We start from the raw sequence: 20971 nt of genomic DNA, 5'->3' as shown, positions 1-20971 counted from the left end.
GTGTTACTTTTAGAAAATACCTCAGATGCAGCTGAGACTGTTATGGAGAGAAATTGCTCTCCCTGCTGAGTAGTTTGTGGAATGTCGTCAACCTAACCATTAAAGAGGAGATTAGGTGACAAAGGACTTGAATATTGCTTTATTGTGTGAAGTGTAGGTAGAGAGCACTAAATTTCGTTTCTCCAGTCATACAATTGTAGCTGCAGTTACAGAACTGGACATACCATGTTGGGCAGCTCTGATTAAGATGCGTACTCCCACGCATGTCCTGTGTGATTTGGGGTGGGAGACGATGAGCTTTTTACCGCCTGTTGAAAGATCACCATAGATGCTAGATCCAACACAGAGCCCCACCTGCTTTGAGTCGTTACAAGACTTCAAATCCATGTCTTCAGCGGGTGGATTTGTCATCGCCAAGATGCGATATCTCAGCGGATTGCTTAGTTATGCAAATAAAAAACAAGTATGAGGGTCTTCTATAAATGCCGACTAAAGTTCCTTGAAAGTTGTCTTTGGGAGAAAATGAGTCATATAAATGTAGATTCTTCATTATCAGTCAAAAATCAACTGATGCCCGAACCAAATTTAGACCAGACAGATTTTATTGACTTTGGAGTTCAGAACTGGTGACAGCATGTGCAAAACCTATTCAGTCCAAGCCCGTAAGAACTCAGTTTTCGCACATTAAGTAATATCTAGTAACAACGTTGGGACTTGCTAGCAGGTTTCGTCGTCTTTTGATAAATGGTGTTGAAGCCGACGTAGCTTGTGATACCTGCGAAGAAGCTGGAGAAGAATGTAGATGATCATGGCTCACAAACTCGCAGAACTTCCTGAAATATATACGGTGACTTCCAATTTGTTGCTATGTCCAGGTTTCCTTTCAGTTCAAAGGCTTGAGGACAAAGTGAAGAGACATATGTAAAACTTGGCATTGTATGCAGGTAGTGACTTGAGGCACTATGCGGGTTTTATTTATCCAAGAGAGTGCATGTGCGACCTGGCTTCGTGAAACTGGAAAAAGCTCTCTCTATGATCGATTGTGGTCGTTACTCATTACGATCAGAGGTATATGGCAATGTTCGGTCGCGAAGGAACAGGGCCATCTTGGTTGGCATGACTTTGTCCAGTTTTTAGATTGGGACTAAGCAAGGGATATTGATCCTCGTAGACTGTCCTTAATTCTGATATACGAGATAGTAACTGAGATCGTTTGCTTGCTCTCTATCTCGCTCCTCAACATGTGATATACTGTTCAACCCTAGCGTGCAAACTGATGACGTCATCGTCTCTCAAGGTTTTCTTCTGCGCCATACTATAACGATTATCTGTAAAAAGGCTAACGTGGCTGCTCATACAGTCAGAGAAATGAAGCTTCTCTAGTGATACATACGTTGTTGACGCAAAAATATCATTTCAAATGAAAGTTACCTCTAGGAAAGGCCAATCGATTGCCTACACTAGTAAAATAACTGAAGCGGCACTTGTAGTAACTATGAAGTGGACGCTATCACTAAAATATGCACAGAACACGTAAAGTACGAATCTGAACACGGCTGAAATTATACAACAATGTAACTGAGTTTTCTATAGCACACACCATACATACACATTACAATGCGCTGAAGCGTAATTATTGATACTTAAGTGGATGCTATAATATCAATTATACCTGGCGTGAAAGGCCAAAAGACGGCTTATACAGCCACAACCACTTATATAACTACGAAGTGATAGTTAAGACTAGATTAATGTAGAAAACGTACCTTATGTACCCGACTGGAGCGGAAAGTATACAACAATATTATAGGAGCTTTCTAAATCACGCTCCAGACATGCACTTATTAAAATGCAACATTAGCAATATGAGGGGATACAATCGGGACCCGTGCATGTACATCCCAATGGCGCATAAGTGTGTGAGGACGGTAAAGTGATGAAACTGAAATGCTAGAAACTTTGTCGTCGAATAAATAAAGAACAGAAACGTTGGAAATGCATAGATGGGGTATACTCCATTTGAAGAGAACAATCCTCTGACTTGATTTAAGGTAAAATAAACCCTTCCAAAATGGTTGCATTTGAATTGTGAGGCCTCTCTGTTTGTATAGGTCGTACTATTCGGCACGAACTGAAGTAGAAACTGAAATAGTCACTGGATTAAGGGGATATCACTCTATGTTACATAGGTGGGCAGACATATTGTAGCTGTTGAGCTAAAATGTTTTATTCTGTCATGACATATTCAAAACATAGATGTAGTTTTTCTACTGAATTATGATCGGAGAACGTATTTGAAGAGGAAATCAGAAAGCTATTTCATAGTATATCTAACTCCGCAATTTAAGACGGTTAATGCATGCACACATCAAATAAATAGCTTGCCTTTCATTCTATATGTGTCGCTATTGCATGGAATTCTGACCCATATTGTAATAACTGTGAGCTAAAGAGCTTGTCATTACACAACACAAGGTCAACAACAGAGATGCACTATACTTTAATCACCTTTTTCATTGACATCATGAACAAACGCTTGTGGCATGGTCTGTTTACAACATTTCGTATTGCTTAGATACTTCAAAGTATCATTGTCGTCCTTTATATAAATGCTATCTTGAATATACCAGTAATAGTATCGGAGTTTTCAATAAAGTATAATCAGAACCAACTATTGCCTAAACTAATAGCAGTTAGTCAAATGGCTACAGTAGTGGTACTTGAAGCAATTATACCTCCTGATCAAATGTCACAATGAATGTTGTATGGTTTGGCAAGATCATCCCCACTGGACTCTGTGTTCCTGGTGTGATGGATGGTGGAGCGGCTACATTAAAAAGTATGAACAAATTGGTTAAATTGCTTTTTCATATTAGTATCAGAGAGACAAACAGAAACACGAACAAGCATATACATACATACATACATACATACATACATTTGTAATTCATTATTTCATATCTTGCAAGAATATCACGCTAATTCAGAGTTTGAATAGATTCATAGACATTAAAATAAGCTATAAATAACTGTATATATATATATATATATATATATATATATATATATTCGTGATGTTTGGTGCAGGTCGATGCACTATGCAGGTGTGTGTGTACAGTTTCGATAAAATTGATCATGGATTTGGAAAATTGTACTCACCTCCTCCCACAAGATCAATGCATATCTGATCCGTAGCTAACCTGTGGAAAGATGAGAAAGTCATGTTAAATAAAGAAAACAAATGAAGTGTCCTTTTTCATATTGAAAATGATTGAAGAAAGATAATGTGGTTATGTTGGGACATTTATATGGTGTACGTGTGGACTTTCCTATGTGTGTGGGCGTGTGTACGTGCGTGGGTATGTCTGTATTAGTCTATCTACATATATATTTAGCTATCTATCGATCGATAGAGTTTATGTCTTTATTTTAGTCGTTTCTTCAAAGCTCTACTGGATGGTTTAATCGAGCAATTAAATAGTTTACTTGGTGTCAAACAGAAACTAAACTGTGTAGAAATAATGTAAATGTAGTAATGAAAGAAAGGAGAAAGGAAGAAGTCAAATACCCGAGTGAATCCATAGCAGTGAAGCAGAAGATACTGATATCGCCGTACTGACTTTGAGACGGTGTCCATGAGATGTTTACGTACCACAGATTGTCGCTTCCCGGAATGAAGGCCAGCGGAGATTTCGCCATTCCAACAGGAGATACTGTCTGTATTTCCGTTATGCTGTTTTAGTAAGGAGAACAATGTTTTTTTACAACTCGGTCATGTGCGTATGTTAAATATTAAAGAGACGAGTGGAGTGAGTAGGATACATATTATGGGTCATGTATCATTTATAGTTTAAATGATCGTTATGATGATGAAGGAGCGGGGCAAGTCATCCTAAGTAGACGAAATGAAAATGAAAAGGAATTGTGTTGTGATTTTAAACATCCTATACCTCTATTCGATCACAGGAATAAACCACTCTTATTTATACAAAAAAATACCTTTAGATCCATGTAAGACAGTATATATTGGTACCATCTTACAATTTAATATTCAGAATTTCTAATTGACAAAATTCAATTCAACATGTCTAACAATCCAATGACGTGTTAAACTTTACCGATGGAAAAGCTACGCTTTACATAACCAATATTTCACATCCTAAAGGTAGCGCGCCAGACAGAAAATTGTTATTGGTGGGTGACATTCGCAGTATCAACGTCTAAATTAAGAACTCCCAAGACCACATGTGTTTAGCCCGTACCATCATTGTGGGTCGAACGTATGCAGACAAGAACAAAACCGAAGAATGGAAAAGGCCATGTGATAGCATTCGAAAGTCGGATCGGCCCAAACAACGAAAAGAAGCGAAACTCTTGTTATAACATACAGGCATATCTAAAGAGACCACGTGTGACATTCATGGAATGAAACATCTTCAAGACTTCTTAGATCCTTGCTAAACGTTGAAAGTGTATTCTAAAGTGGTTCGCGAAGATTTGGTTTTTCGAGGCCCCGATTTCTTAAGACGGAAAATACATTCACATGTGTCGTCACCAAGAACATTTCGATGCCATTACTACTGTGAGAAATGTGACCAAGAATTTGCCAATCGGGACCAACACGTTCAGTGGGGAGAAAGATGCAAGGGCTGTTTAGTGTCTAAACATTGCATTTCCGAAGAAAAAGAGCGAGTCCATAGCTCTTCTTGCATGCGAATCTTAGTCAGTGGTACGTGTTACGAAAAACATCTCATGAAACAAGCTGAAGAATAGAAAAGTGCTTGCAAAACATTGAGATTGTGCTCCAACTGTTGACATCTCATTCGAACCAATAACTTCAAGGCACACGTTTGTCCAGAAAAGAAAATATACCGTTCTTGTGACCAAATCGTGGACTTGAATATCGATGCTACATCCAAATATACGACAATGAATTGAAGGAAGACTTGAAGGAAAAAGAACAAAAAATAAGTAAGCGGATTTTATGTTTTTCTAATTTTTAATATAGTCAAGAGAGACTGGCCCTAACGTTTGCGTAGCTCATCGGTCTTGCAAGAAGTGCATACAAGAACCTATCTCTCTTCACTGTCCCAATTGGAGTAAGATTCCGGGACGACGTGAAAAATCTTTTGCGGACCTCCACTATCTTCTATATTGTATCAAATGGATCGTAACCCTATCGATGATACTTGGAGCGAAGTGGACATCCAGCGTAAAAGGGACTACCACCGACATTGTACAGTGGTGGCTGACAATTTCTTGGTATACGATAGACGGTTTCGTCCGAAAAGCTATTCAGAACAAGGCACCAAAAGACACACAGTGACCAAGAATGGAGCTACAGTTTAAAGTCTTATTGAACTATTCCTTTGAGCAGTATGCCGAAAACGTTTGGAATGAAATAAATAACCAAAGGATATTTTCCACACTTTTTCAATACCGAAGAGTATCAAAACGTTGTACTCTCGCTTTTTCGCTTAGTATAAAACTCACTCTTCAAATGCGTTTGTCTTTCAGGTAATAAATGTTAAAATATCGCAGATCAATGTAAACATTTTACGTCGTTGCTATGGAACATTTTAAAATTATTATTCAATCACGGAGGTATCAATCGTTTGAAAGTAGCATCTACGATCGATAAAGAGTGTGGATTAGTGTGCCAAAAGAAATTCATGCCCGAGAACAAACTGGTCATCATAGTCGCAAACTTACTTCTCCGTCAGCTGTTTATACTTCATCAAATCTTTGTGTTCGTTGCAATACTTGTGTGAAAGTGAAGACACTGGATCTAACATACTAGAAACGGGGGTGAAAAGAAAATTGAAAATCTTTTGATTGATTGTTGGTAGTTTTAGAAAACCCCAAGATCGTCTACGAATTCCATGGATGTTTATTTCACGGATGTCTAACGAGTTTCAATCAACGAAACCTAAAAAGTAATTTCCCAGAATTCGCCTTGGGATAGTCGCATGAGCAAACATACCAAAGAAGCCTGAGATTAGAAAGTCAAGGATACCGAGTCGTTGGAATGAGGGAGCACAAGTTTGATCGACGTTTCAAGACCAGTCCCGAATTTAGGAGTATTGCCGAAAATTTCGACATGGTGAAACTTTGAACACACGCAACAGTTTGTTTGGAGGAGAACCAATATCACATGCTTGCTGTAAGACGAGACGAATCTCGGGCAAAATATATCAAATACATCGATGTGTGCCTGGGCACGCAAATATGCTCGATTCCGTACAGGACACCCTGAATTGCTGACAGAACACATCGACGTGGAACATATTCGCCTGTAAGAAGGTTTGATCAAATGCAAAGTCCAACCAAACTTATACCATTCACAGAGGGCATAACCTTGAAACACGAGGAAAAGAACGAAGGAGGACGTATGTTTGCCAAAGTCATGTTAAATTGCTTGTGGGGAAATATGGCGCAACGTCCTATTTTACACAAAACGGAATACTTGGCAGAAATGTGTGCGTGATTCCAAAGCAGTAATAGTTGCATAAACTTCACACTGAAATATGGTCTCGTTCATGAGATTGTAATCATCTAGTGGACACTCTGGGTTCTATTTACAACCACCTGTTGTTTGGCAGCATATATGTCTCGTAAAACCACCTCGTGAACGAACGTTGATCGCTCTATACATCATGAATATCTTCTACAAGTTCATGCATCAGTGTACAATATGTGTCTCTGTCCATAATATCGTTGATGAGCAACCGCCAAAACATCGATGTGGCCTCATTGATGATTTCTGGTGGGTTGTTGCCCGACGAACTGATCCCACGAACGTTTCCAATTGATCAGCAAGATCGTTAGGGTCACTCAGTCTACGAAAACCTTCTACTTATTTTTCTTCTTTTTTTGCGGGTGCAGGTGTAGATGGAGGTGCAGATGCTACACGTCTCTATCTCCTTCGTTGTTTCCTTAGCTTTTCATCTGGCCTATCTTATGCCCGTGATAAAGAAGATCGTTCAAATAGGATTGGTATGCATCTTGGTAGTGTTGGTTGGTTCCTATAATAACGTTCCCGTCCTCGATCAACTTCCTAATATAGTAGATAATAGTCAAAGCATACTTTCGTTTGGGCTGGTGTTTTTCAATTTGCTGGTTTAGTTAGACCAATTCCCGTTTTGGTTTTGATGATGGTGGCACAGGTTCAGCACATCGCTATTGTTCCTCAAGCATACGTTGCAGATCTTCCATTGTATCATATTCAGTGTCGGAGTCTCTAGGAATTTGTTGTGGTCGCATCACCGGTCACAACATAACACATGACTTTCTTCAGTTCTTGCGCCCATAAATGCAATAAACATGTGCACAAAAAGGTTCCACCGAGTACCAGCAGCCTGTTTCTTTCCAAACAACTCCCTGAATACAATTGTGGTCATTCAAAGTTTTTTAATTTTCATGTGTCTGTGTTAGCGTTTTTATCATTGAAGTCTTCCGAGCTACGCATAGCATTAACAAACATTGCAAACTACTCTGGAATTGTGGCAGTTGCCTCTCTAATGTTCTCATCAAGTGCACGGGTACCGCTTGAGACCACACCAACGGCTTCTCTAATGTCACCAACGTCTTCTTTAACTTACTTAATCCCCTGTGGCAAATGCGTGATTGTCTCTGCAGTTGCGCTTTAAGCAATTTTTATATCTTAGTGTGGTTAGCTATCTTATGGTTTGGACCAGAAGCTTCTTCTGTTCTAGTTAGAAATGCCACCTGATGTACGGTTGTTCTGGTTGCTTTTTTAATATCATCGGCACATTTAGCAGTTTCCTTTGTGATGTGTTTTTGCGCGGTCTTTTGACCTTTTTGCGACCTTCTATCACATTACGAATGAATTCTTGCTGTTTTTGAGTGGCTCTACGGCGTCGCTCTGGATACTCTTCTTTGACAACACTGGCAGACATCAATGTTTTTGTGCCGGCCTTCTGAGGATATTTGCGCTGGATTGATTAGGTTCTCAACCATCAAATCGTCGTAGACTACGAGACTGTTTTTGTTTGTATCCAAAAAGTCAAGGATAGGTGCTTCGGCAATGGTGGAAAGGAAATGATGGAAGCTCCGATTCTTGTGAAGTTGTTGCCACTTCTCAACGATCTTTTTAAAAATCTTACAAAGCGTCATAACACGGTTGATTATCAGCCTATGGCGGAATCATGTACAACCGATCCCATGTTAACCATCGTAAAAACATATTACAGAACGGTTGAGTTTTTCTCGATTCAGCTGGGCTAATGATTTGCGCACGAACTGAGTTGGGAAATACGGTCCCATCACCATGCTTTGACGGATTAGGTGTTGCTTGTAGAGACAAGTCAATGACGTTGAATGCGGAGCTCTTCAAAGCTTTGTTTATACCAACAGCATATGTGAATTCCTTTTTCGTAATGTCATTGAATAATACAGTATTATTAATACAATGATGTGTTCATATTCGGCGCGAACTCGCGCCAAAAACACGTGCTGAAAATATAACACAAGTTCAGACACGTAATGGATGAGGAGCGCTTACTGGAACTTGTGTTCGATGTAGAGCAAAGAAAGTTACCTTTATTCAGTGGGGGCGCTGATATGGCGGCTGCATTAACAAAAGTACCAGGGAGCAAATACTTTGGTAAAAAATACCTTCCTGAAGACAATTAATGTGGGCCTGGTACATGGCTGGATATACGACTCGATTCTAACAGCCAAACAAACCCTAGAGAGACACTTATCAACCAGCGTAGATGTGATTCGTGACTTGAATGCCATTGATCCAACATTAACGAACAAATAGCAAGATGGGTCCTCAAAGTAGACATGAAAGCCAAGATTGCACATGGAGGCTCTGCCTCCAGTGGACAGAGTCCATTCATTAAAAGCAAATTATACAGATATAAACAAACATGGACACAAAAGTACGACATTATCCAAAATATTCTACAGTCCGTGTGGATACTGGAGAGGTGAAGCTACCATTGAAGAACTAGCCATTGCGGCAAAGGTCCCTCATGGGATGGGATTGCTCGAATATGGTTGGCTAAACAAACGCTGTGACAAATTTACTTACCAGTACGAAGAGAGATTTCACATGAATGGTTCAATGTCCTAACAGGTTCATCAGGCTGATTTGTGGTTTCTTCCACATGCTCGTTTCAGTGATCGACAAGGTAAATTACGCATATACAAGTACACTTTAATGATTGTCGATGTGTTTTTGTTTATAGCAGTTACAAAGAAACTGAACCATTGACATCAGATGCGTCAAGTCTTGCCAATGCTCTCGGACACATTTATGCACTTGGCCACGATCATTACATGTGGATCCTGAAAAAGAACATTTGGATCTGTTGCTGCATTAGTGACCAAACTCCATGTGCGAATAGGTGGCGGACATGTCAAAATGCATCGTGACCAAGCAATTGTTGAACGATTTAATCATACTTTTGCAGATCATCAGTACGCAATGGAATTGTTGATGAGGCCAGAGCGATCTCAGGAATGGGTAACACGTCTTCCATTAGTCATAGCAGCACTGAACAATGAAGTCACACTCACGACTGGATTAAAACCAGCCAATGGCAATGTCACGACATTTCTCACACACATCAGCGAGAAAGTGCAAATCTGTACGCAAATACAAATCGTGATTGTCACTTAGGTTGTTGCATTCGAATGCAGACTTAACATTCTTTGCGTGTTCGTAAACTTTTTCTGAGATACCTTCAAGGCACTCATGTAATCATATGGATACACGTCTTTTCTCGTTATCAAATCCATATTAGCTGGAAAGTATCGATCAGTGATTACAAAGTTCTCCACCTTTAGATTATTCGCTAACTTGACCAAGGACAAATTCATAAACTGGAGTGAATCGATGAACTTCAGTTTACAGAGCCTAAACATCAATGCAATGTTGATGGAGATGATTCATATTAGTGAGTCAGATGCCGTTGCTGTTGCTTGCATTATTAATTGACCATCTTACACATGCAAGTAATGAAGCACTACAAGATATTTTGTTGTGTTTGGGTAAATTCTCAACTGTAGATTGCATGCGTTGTGTGTAGCACCACTGTATGCACCAGTGATGTGATGTCGATCACAAACTTTGGTATCATTGGAAAATAAGGTTCTTCATAGATCCAGCAACGAGTGGCTGCGTAGACCTCACGAAATATATCATCCATCATAATCATGACTGCTGGTGAATAGAGCTGCTGTCGGATCCATTTTGCCGTAACTTTGATCGATTTAAGAAACACCTCAACTGTGTTTAGAGAGCTAACGCTCTGTGCACGATTAATGATTGGTTTAGTTGTTTCTACATGACACGGAACTACTACATAACAGAAACCGCATGTGTCCTTGAAAATGGAGGATTCTACTGAAATGTCGAGGCATTCAAATTCTGTGTATATGATACATGGGACTTTATCTTTCACTGCACTGTTGTAAATTTAACAATGTTTGAACGAGGTTCTGACATTGTTGTTCGCTGATATTTTTCACAAATACCACCACATTAAAAGTCATGGCTAGCGTGCAGTTGCCGAGTCTCAAATACATTCATACGACATCTGCAAGGATAACTTTACCCTTGTGCTTAAAGAGTCGGTTCAGCAGCCGAGCAAGATTTTTTCGATACGTAGTGCGATATCAAATCTTATTGCTTAATTTCACTCAACAGCAACAAATCTGTCTTTTGTTCGTCCATGCTGTTTATGTGGAGATATTGCAAGCTGATAGAAGCCTTTAAACAAACACATGAACAGTGATACCTGGATTAAGTGTTTCATATTTGTTCAGTGTGGCTTTGGTAACCTGCACTGGAAATTGGATACCACCAAGGTTAAGTTCACCCAGGTATTGTCGGTATTGTCTACACAGGTCTTGGTTATCACTGGTCAGATATACCGTCGTGAATTTATCGATTCTAAACAAAGATTATCAAAATGTTTTTATGTTTATAACTGACCTTCGCTCTACCCACAATGGTGTTGCTATGTAAATGGATCAACGAAACCGCTGATACGGTGAGAGATGCACCTTGACATGGCCACATCTTTCGTGAGTCCATACTATTCTTGCGTTGGCGTATTTCTCAAACGTTTCGAGAATCTTTTCAATGCCTTTGTCAATTTCATCGATGATGGCACTGTTGTCTTTGTGGTTCGTGATTAGACAGGCATCATTCTGTGAATCCATGGTGTAGTAGTCTTAAATCCTTCCTTGTCAAGTGGCATAACCAAATGCGCGCTAAGGACAATGTCTACTTTAACGTGTGTCCAAAGTTTTGAATGCCGCTATGAATTTGCTAACAGTTGTCGAGCGTCTTTACCTGGTTTGTATGTAGGTGGGAATATTGCCACGTGATTTTCTAGTTTACCACTACGCGTGTGAAATTTGAATTCAGGTTACATGTGATTGCTGTGTTTTTGCAAGAACATTCTCAACCGCTTCAGTAACAATTGCAGATGCAAGACAATGACGACGCTTTCTTCATACTCACCTAATATGACACGGGTGTCAGCTTTTCTTGCATCTTTTGGTAATCGGATAGTATACTCACGTGCAAATTGTTTTAGTTGTTGTACCGTTGTTATATTATCAATTGTTGTTGTTGCTGCTGCTGCTGCAGTGGCAACCGTGGTGGTGGTGGATTCATAGTAATTCTGTGTCTCAATAATCAAGTTTGTCAGCCTTTCTCATTCGACTTGGTATGTATATTACATGCTGCCGAGCAAGCTGTTTGAATTGAGGTACAGTAGGCATACTTATAGAATGGAAAAGGGCGTATCTAAATATTAATACCGTGAATGATTTCTTTGAATTTTTGTATTTTAATAGGACCGGACACTGCAATCACTTCCATCCTAGTTATTATTTGATTTATTTCTGTTTATTATAATTCATATCTGTCTGCGCAGCCACAGGTGCTTGTACTGGTACTTGATTTCTTTTCACACCTGATAGTATTTATGGATCAATCCACAGTGTCGTCAAAGGTGATTATATGATTGACTCTGATGCCACATTTAAGGCATAGCCGAGAGCCTGGACAATGGCGTAAGAACGTCGTATGTGTTTTACAGTATTCATAATAAAATGTTCTGCCGCAGCAGTTCGTATTTTCCAAGGCAGTCAGTTTTGTATTTATTACTCACAAGTGCAACAGAGATTTATTTGCATATACGGAAGCATTTATCTAATTGATGGAAACACTGATACAGTTTAGATGTATCGATGTTTTCTATGTGTCGTCGCCGCTTTTTTTTATCTCCTTTTCTCCACTATGTGGTACACTGATTTTAAGAATAGGTGGATAGTGAACCTCACAGAGTCCATGACGCGACTTTATGGTCACTCGACGTTTTAAATCAGGCTTTCACAGATAAAATAGCTTATTATCTTCCGCATCATCAAAATCATTTGCAAACGAGAATAATATAAATTCCAGAGTACTATCAACCAAAACGACCATAAATGACCCGTCACAACAATGTACTGCGCCAACCAGAGATGGGACGCACTCTGTGGGTTGGAATCCAATAACATCAAATTTTTAGAGCGCTAGTAAATTTCCTTTATTGCTCTTGCTTCGTTGCCGAAAATTCCTGTCGGTGATTGCGTTGCTGTTCTTCTACGTCGTTATTATAATTTTAGTATATCCACTGATGTCGTGATTTCGGATGCCTTTCTTATACTAATAACCAAAACGCACTTTTTTAAAAATTTGCCTGCTCTTGGACATCCCCATTATTGCAGCTCGAAAAATTTTCATTAACATCATCAAATATTTCAGACTCAGTGGGTGAGGTATTCCTCTTTTACGAGTGTACGTTTTCATGTACAAAAATCTGTACATTCTTTTTGTTTTTATTTTCTTCATAAACCTTCCCATGTATATTTAGTTCCATTTCTGAGGTCATCTCCAAGTTAATCAATTTATCAGTGTGTTCTATTTTGTCCCTGAGAACGCATATATCATCTTTTATGCCTCTTTGATAAAATCTGTATGATGTATTCAATCGATAAAGCGAAATCAATTTATCCGTTACACTTTTGATATTTCATTCGTTTGGTAAAGTAATGACACTGTTAGAGACCTCCATAAATTCCTTCAAAATATTTTTCGAATCAGTCTGACTTTCGCCATTTATATACAATAGTAACTTCTTTAATACAAAAAAAGATTTCTTAGCCCAAGCTGTGCTTTTTTGAATTAGATCTTTGAATTTATTTGGATTTATATGAGGTTTTAACGGTCAATTAATCTGTGGAGTCCAGGTCAGTTTTAGATACCAGGCAGTTTCTTGACGTCAAATACGGGATTTTCATTCAGCTTATCAACGCAGGCAGCGTATTGGGGTTAAAGCGTCTGGCATTGAAACGCAGCATTTGTTGGATCAAGTCTAACTTTCGCAGCGTAAACTTTTTTCTTAATAATTGAGAAACAAACTAGTCCTTGCTGAGTAAATTATGACAAAAATGAAAGTAAATTTATGATTATAAAGTCACCATCACTGATAGATATGTGGCACGCATAATCTCTTAATCTTCTTTAACTTTTCAATTTAGATCCGTAATGGTCTTATCTCCGAAGCTGAAATGTTGTGAAGGAACATTGTATCCTTATGTTGCATTTTATGAAGCGACAAAAAGGCTCCAGAAATGTTGTCGTTTGTAAAAGACATGTGTTCCGATATACGAGATAGTAATACATAACTATCATTGTTCCTGCATATGAGCGTGCTGTAAAACAATACCAGGACCTCGTGGTTTTTGCTGAAAATGCTTTTAAAAATATTAGTGACAATGCGCAACGATGTACAAGGTAGAACCAGTATATAAAGACGTCCAGAAATCTAGGGTATTTCATAAAAAATGAGAGGTCACGGAATATTTTCGTACAGCGACAGGAGTTTTTAAATTGCAAAAGATGATTGTCCAGTTGAATCTACTTGACTGGTCAAATGTATTTACACCATTGTGTAAGATAGCTGCAATGTATACTACACTCCAGGGATCTAGGTGTGTTTTTGTTTTTAAAAATAAGTGCTAGAAAATCGTTATCGTAGAAAGAGGGATACGAGATTTAAAACTGCGAAAATGGGATTGTTCGATCAGTTTAAATTTGCATAATACTCTCTTGTTTGTACGTGTGTGTGTGTGTGTGTGTGCGATTTCAAACGGGAGATTAGTGAATTATTGTTACACTTTCGCATATCATCCACATCTGTAACAAAAAATTGTATTGAATTAAGTTTACAAAAATAGGGTCCAGAGAAAAGGCATATTATGGATGTATTTTGAACTCGTTTGCATTCAGAAATTCACTAGTCGTAAAGATTAGATCCTGTTAGGCTAAAGAATCTAATGAACAAAAACTTACTAAATAAAAAAAATAATAAATAGCTTTAAACGTAACATGGAATACGCAAAGTTCCATGCGGAATAATATGCTTCGGTTGCAAATGACTATGTTACCTTATTTCAGAAAGAAGGCTGAAGAAGCGAAAGGCAGAAGTATATAAAAACTGGAACTAACATACTAGGTATAAGTTAGTCCTTTATGCAATCGATAACCGTTGGCTGAACTTACTTTATGTTCCTTGAGCCACTTCGAGCTATTATCTGTTCGATGAAAGTACCTCCTGGTGGAATTCCGACACATGAGCCCCGGGTGCGAGTGGGTTTCACAAATTGAGGGTTACTGTAGCAGCCTTGTTTAGTCACAAACACATAAACAAGAAACTGGAGGGGGATGCTACTTAGCGGTTTATCGCCAGAAATAGAAAATCTGAAGTCCTCTATCTGAACGGCGACAGCGTACCAACCCGTGCTGTAGTTAGCTGTGTAATGTATTTCACAAGCTCCCTGTTTGAAAGGAATACAATTCAATTCAGTTCAATAGTTTATTATCATAAGCACTCACATGCTTATAAAATACATATTACAAGTATTACTTGGTTATCAAAGGCCTTATGTGCAACTTTAAACATAAAATCAACACTGTAATTGTCAAAAGCTGAAAAGGAGAGGACTGACAAATACACACAATTAATTACTCCAAAAATTAATAGTATATGTTTTTTTTATTATAAAATCTTCATAAACAAATTTTGTTAGTGAACATATATCTTTTTGTTATATATTGAAGTTAACAATTCATTGTACTTGTGCATGGATGGCTTACAGATGGGTAAATGCAATGATTAATCTATGTATCTATGCCATCAGTTCCATAGCCCAAAGTGCACTATAGTATGAGTGAAAACAAATATGACATGTCAAGTTCACATCTGCAAGAGTTTCCTTTTAAAGTCTTTGCATTTCTTAAAATACAGTTAAAATATGGTAATTTGATTTGTAGTGCTGACTGAAACTTGATCAGTAATAGTCTATCTATGGCTAATACCATAACGCCGGAATTGTTCGTGCAATCCATGACGTGAAGCGACCAGTACTTCATTAAGTCTTTGTGTATTTTATCAAATTAACAACTGTTTTAGTACAAAAATGGAAAGATTTTTATTTTGGTAACGTGTTGTTTGGCGCGGTTTCACAGAGTGAACATTTTTGGGCCAGGGATAATGTAGAATCATCACATTGTGATCGTAATCGGACAGACTTACGAGCGCCATCTTTAAACAAATGATTTCAGTGATGGAGAATTTACTTATTACGGTTCTCGAATTCTTTATGTTCATTTCTGATTTCTGACGTGATATATGTGGCCTTGACAAGTATGCAGTCTAGAAATGGATGCTGTACCCGAATTTTGACTGTCGCTTAATTCAGTTTACAATCAACATTCATATATTCAAAATGTCTCCATCATTTTCAAAATATCAGAACTAATCTCTGCAGCTAAGAACACTTTTTACAGTTACATTAATCGAGCGTTTTGCCCTGAAACATATACCGTTTGTTGCGAAGTGTAACAGGTAATCTCTTGCATGGGTAATGCTGAAAATAAAATAGAAACAGGCCTTTTGCTGACAATTTGCACGACCTATTTGGAATCTGTTATAAAGAAGTTAATGCTTGAAACCTGCTTGTTGCTGTTTGGAGTTAGACTGTAAGCACTTTTTATGGCACCTCATTGCTTACATAAATATACAGTCTTGCGTATATTATGACCTGCGCATTGAGCGAGCCAGCCAGCGAGCGAGCGAGAGAGAGAGAGAGAGAGAGAGAGAGAGAGAGAGAGAGAGAGAGAGAGAATATATTACACACAAATCACAAATAAGGAAATATCAGTTTGAATAACATACATAAGTACAGATAAATTTCCTAAAAGGGAAGAGAAAGTAGTGCCAGAGATGATATCGCCACAGTGGCGGTATAATTGTTTCATTAAATTTAAACAAACTCAGGGAATGTGTTATCACGTTTATGGATACAGAGAAATGTGTCTTGTTGTTTTCCACCTAGAAATTAGTAAGCATTTGTACCATTGCAAACTAGGGCATGTTTACATGATTAACACTAAACAGGGTATAGAGTGAGACAGAACACATATGAAATGTATACTAGTTGGTATGGGAGGTTTGGTCGCAGGTGGGGCTCGCTTCATCACGTCACGTTCACACACGTGCATATAGACAGCCGTCAGGTTATCGACTATCTGTAACTTCATGTAAACCAATTATACTTAGTACCCATTTTCTGCTATTGATTACTCCACGTATAATCCAGATCTTGATGAAGGAAATAAAATAGTATGTTCACTAGTTCTGGATCATTTTGTAAATAATTTTTAGCAGAGTAATTTAAAAGAAAAAGAAGGGACGAACGATTAATCAAAACTGGGCGCATGTGAACATTTGCATTTTTGGTGAGTAGAAAAGTCAATTTGTGGTTCATGTTTTACTGATATATTAAAAATGATATCCCATCATTTCTTTACCACAACTTTGTTGCAATGTCGTATTTTTGATTTAACATGCAATGAAGGTGTGAAAGACGATTTCTGGACTTCATACCTCGTCCATGGTAGCGCCCTTGAAAGATCCACAAGCGCCCGCACATTCGCCTTTCAATCCGGAAGCCCATCGACATCTGACGGTATCACCATCCGGGTCATTGACTATAAACAGAAAAGCATACCTTTGCAAGGTAGTAGTAAAATTATTTTTAAGATAAGTACCTGGGTCAATAAACAACACAACAAAGTAAAATTATTAAGAAACATCTTTCAAATATATATATATATATATATATATATATATATATATATATATATATATATATATATATATATATATATATATATTGATATTTGTGAATGTTATTGCGCATAAAGGAATTTAATTCAATTTAAAAGTCGGCTTAAGGCATTTTGTAACATTTTTTTAAAAATAGATTTCTTTACTGTTTCATTTTTATGACATTACTTCAATACGAATCAAAGAAATGATATATCATATGGCAGCTCCATGTCTGTATAGACCTGTAAAGAAGTATGTCCAGATGCAAAGTAGTACGTGAGAAATGCAGGGTGTTTCTTGAAATGGACTTGATTATATCGGAAGGTTTGCTAGAGTTACTTATCTTTAATAACGGTGTATCTAACCTATGGTTAAACGAGAGAACGGTGATATTCTTAATGGAAACGTTTTTGTATTGTTATTTTCTGTTTGCTCTCGGCAAAATTTGATAATAAGGTAAAATTAAGTGCAAACTTCATTAATTCTTTACAATGCTCTAGAATCATTTATCTCAACCTATAGATTACAAAAGCCTCGCTATTTTAAACAATGTTAATTTAAACAAGCTTAAAAATACGCCTTTTGTAATATGCGTGAAAATTAAGTTTACATAGATATAGCACAGACATGGTGTGCATATATTTCACGCCAAAGCGGTTAATGTGTCTACATAGGGCATATGGGAGTGTGAGAGAAAAGGTACATTTTAAAAATAAATTTGATGATAGGGAGTAACGAAAAGGAAGTTTATAGAACAGAAGGCCGAATTTATCTTGTTCTTTTGGTTAGTGATATAAGTTAGTGGCAAATGCTTAAGCTGTATATGCTTAAAATATATCCAATGGTTGAATGTCTGGAAAAGAAAGCTTTTAGAACACTCGAGGGCGGGTTCGGATATATTTTTGCTATACCGACAGCTTCAATAAATGTACGACGATGTTGATTTATAACAAGATCACTACCAGTTAAAACCAGACTGCCGTGATTTACAAAAACAAAATGCACTTTATTCCCTCGAGCGTAATCTTTACTGAGGCACAGATTTTCACTACTTTTTTTTTGTTTGGCCCAGAAACGAGAGACTGCTTTACACTGTAATTACCATGATGGCCAAGCCACCTTATTAGCCTTTGCCACATTTTTCAAGGTAGCACATATCAATAGCACGACTGAAATTAAAAGATTTTGCATTACTATTTCACGTTGAAATTGGCGAGTACAACATCTAAAAGTTAAGTTTTTGTTTAATTGTAAAAAAGAATAAGATATCAATATATGATAACCGTATTTAAAAAGCTTTCAAAAGAGTGACTTACAGGTTGTATACCTGTTTACAGGAAGGTGTGAAACTATTGTGGAAAACAGTACTGTTTTTGAAAGCATGAGAAAAGATAAATGTGAGTATGAACAGACTTAATTTATGGGCAAATGTACACTTTTATATTTGCAGTTTGAAAATATTTTGATACTTGAGAAAGATGACATTTATGGATATGCTTTGACCCCCCTCCCCAACAAAAACACAACTAACAAAAAAAATCAAAGGAGGAGCTTGGTACAACTTTTTAAAAAAATGGTTTTGTCACTAACATTGAACTGAACACCAATCCATAACATTCAACACATTGAATAAACACTTGCCCAAAGAGAAGAAAAAAACATTTTAAGAGAATATCTGTTCACAGCGGACACCTGCTTATCGAAAACGCCAATCTATAATGAACAGATGTTTAGTGTAAATACCTGCCAATAACAAGAGACTGTATAAAATGAAGAGCTTTTAAGAGAACACCTGTCCACATGCAACAAACACTTACCTATCACATTTGTTCATCGCATATAAGTTTAGAATGAACATCTGTCGAAAACAGAACCTGTCTAAAGTGAATCAATGCCCATAACACCATATACATATTTACTGAAGACACCGTCAACTGTTTAAAATGAACACAAGCACATAATTTACGATGATTAGAATACACATTTGCCCATAGTATACACATATTTTAGGTGAATTTGTGTTTAGAGAAGACACGTGCTTACCTAGAAGATATGTATACTGTTATGTATATCTAGTTTTTGTGTTTCACTTTTGGCATGTCTCTGTAGACTGCGTATGTGCAATAAATAGGTGGTGACAATTTTTAAAGGTAATCGTAATAATGAGCCTGCTTCCAAGTTTGGGGTGATTTATCGTTGGATGGTTCAGTCAGGTGCGACGTGAGGTATTGGATCGAATAGGAATATTTTGCGACGCTGAGCCGTATGGATAAATACAAGGACAAGAATTATTTAATTCATTCATTTTTCTCCTATTTTCATGTTTTAATATCAGTCTGCAAAGGCGTTTAATGTTGTATTTAGATATAATTTTGGAAGAAATAATTTGTTCGGATGATTCATTGGAATTACAATGTTCTCTTTGACTCTAGACTAAATTATTGTTCTGGGACTATTCTGAATTTATTCAAAGAGTTATGGACAATGCCACTGTGATACATCAAGACTGTTGGCGCATCAGTACATTTGAAGACCTGGAATTCAGTCGAAACACTATTCTCCTGGACTTGTGTAGAACTTTTAAGGATTATTTTAGACTTAATTCATAATACTGTATGTCACTCCTAAATTTTCATTTTATACCTTAGAGAATTAAGTTCTTTGTTAAGTTTTATAAAACCTTTTGGTTTTGCTTTCTTTCTGTCACTTAATATAAAACCATAATGTTTTAACATTGTAACGGATACATGTTTAGAGTGAACATTTTATGACAACAGGACTAAATAATATATGAATACATATTGAAAAATGTCACTTCTAAGCTGAGGTTACCTATTCCTTTTGGTCCTATTACTCATCAGTACATTGATAATTATCCCAAGCTTAACTTTATTTCGGTCTATCTTTCTTAAATCTCATATATAGTTTAACAGTACACAGAACAATGTACCTTATGCTTATCTAGTTCCAGACTTTAATTAAAAACTCACTGAGACAAGAAAAAACATTTTTTTTTTAAATATCATATTCTAAGATTAAAATGATTGGCTTTTGTCAAGGTCATACCAAGACTACGTGTTTTAGGCGTGAATGCCTCTGAAGGATTCTAGAAAGTAGACCCTCATCCGGGAATCTGTTGTGCGCTTCAAGTTACAGTATAATCTTTATTTATAGAGATATTTCATCAATCTTGGCTTAAAAAAATTGATGTCAAGTCGTTCTTCTGTTGTAGCCAGATTTCGAGTTATATGTTAATTTGTCTTCAGATTTAGATTTTAAAAGATTAATTTGTTTCTCTGGAAATTTTTAGTGCTCATACAGAATTCTTGAACAACGACATTTCTTAAAAATTTTATTCGGATTTACAACACTGGAGTGTTATTTCCTGTGTGTCTGCAAGGAACTGTAGACAATAACACTGTATTGGATTCTTCGTCGGGACTCGAACTTGAAATCATTAGAACATTTCATTATTAGGACTTCTAAAATTTTGTTCGTGGATTACTCTTGGATTATTTTTGGATTTTATTTTTGAAACCACAAGTTCTTATTTTTAAATTTTTTATAGTGTTTTTTTCCAGGGAAATAAATTATTTGTTAAATTTTTCAAAGCATTTTGTTTTCACTCTTTCTTTTGTTACTGTTTATTCGAGACTAAACATGTAACATAAGAATATATATATATATATATATATATATATATATATATATATATATATATATATATATATATATACACGCTGAAACTTTAATAACTTATTGTT

At 37.0% G+C, this 20971-nt stretch overlaps 1 protein-coding gene across 1 annotated transcript in view; it reads right to left on the bottom strand.

Moving 5' to 3' along the window:
• The window catches only part of LOC149786523 (uncharacterized), a 119112-nt gene that overhangs the window by 80830 nt on the left and 17311 nt on the right, over positions 1-20971 (bottom strand). The window contains exons 4-8 of the mRNA XM_089975941.1: positions 16983-17086; positions 14597-14871; positions 3569-3733; positions 3160-3200; positions 2736-2827 (exon numbers count right to left, since the gene is read on the bottom strand). Coding sequence (XP_089832067.1) covers positions 2736-2827; positions 3160-3200; positions 3569-3733; positions 14597-14871; positions 16983-17086 — 677 coding nt within the window. The remainder of the gene's footprint in view (positions 1-2735; positions 2828-3159; positions 3201-3568; positions 3734-14596; positions 14872-16982; positions 17087-20971) is intronic.

Source organism: Sinohyriopsis cumingii, chromosome 12 (assembly GCF_028554795.1).
Source record: "Sinohyriopsis cumingii isolate HCF-2022 chromosome 12, ASM2855479v2, whole genome shotgun sequence".
NCBI lineage: Eukaryota > Metazoa > Mollusca > Bivalvia > Unionida > Unionidae > Sinohyriopsis > Sinohyriopsis cumingii.
Note: the sequence above shows the minus strand (reverse complement) of the source record. Positions and strands in the feature narration are given on the sequence as shown.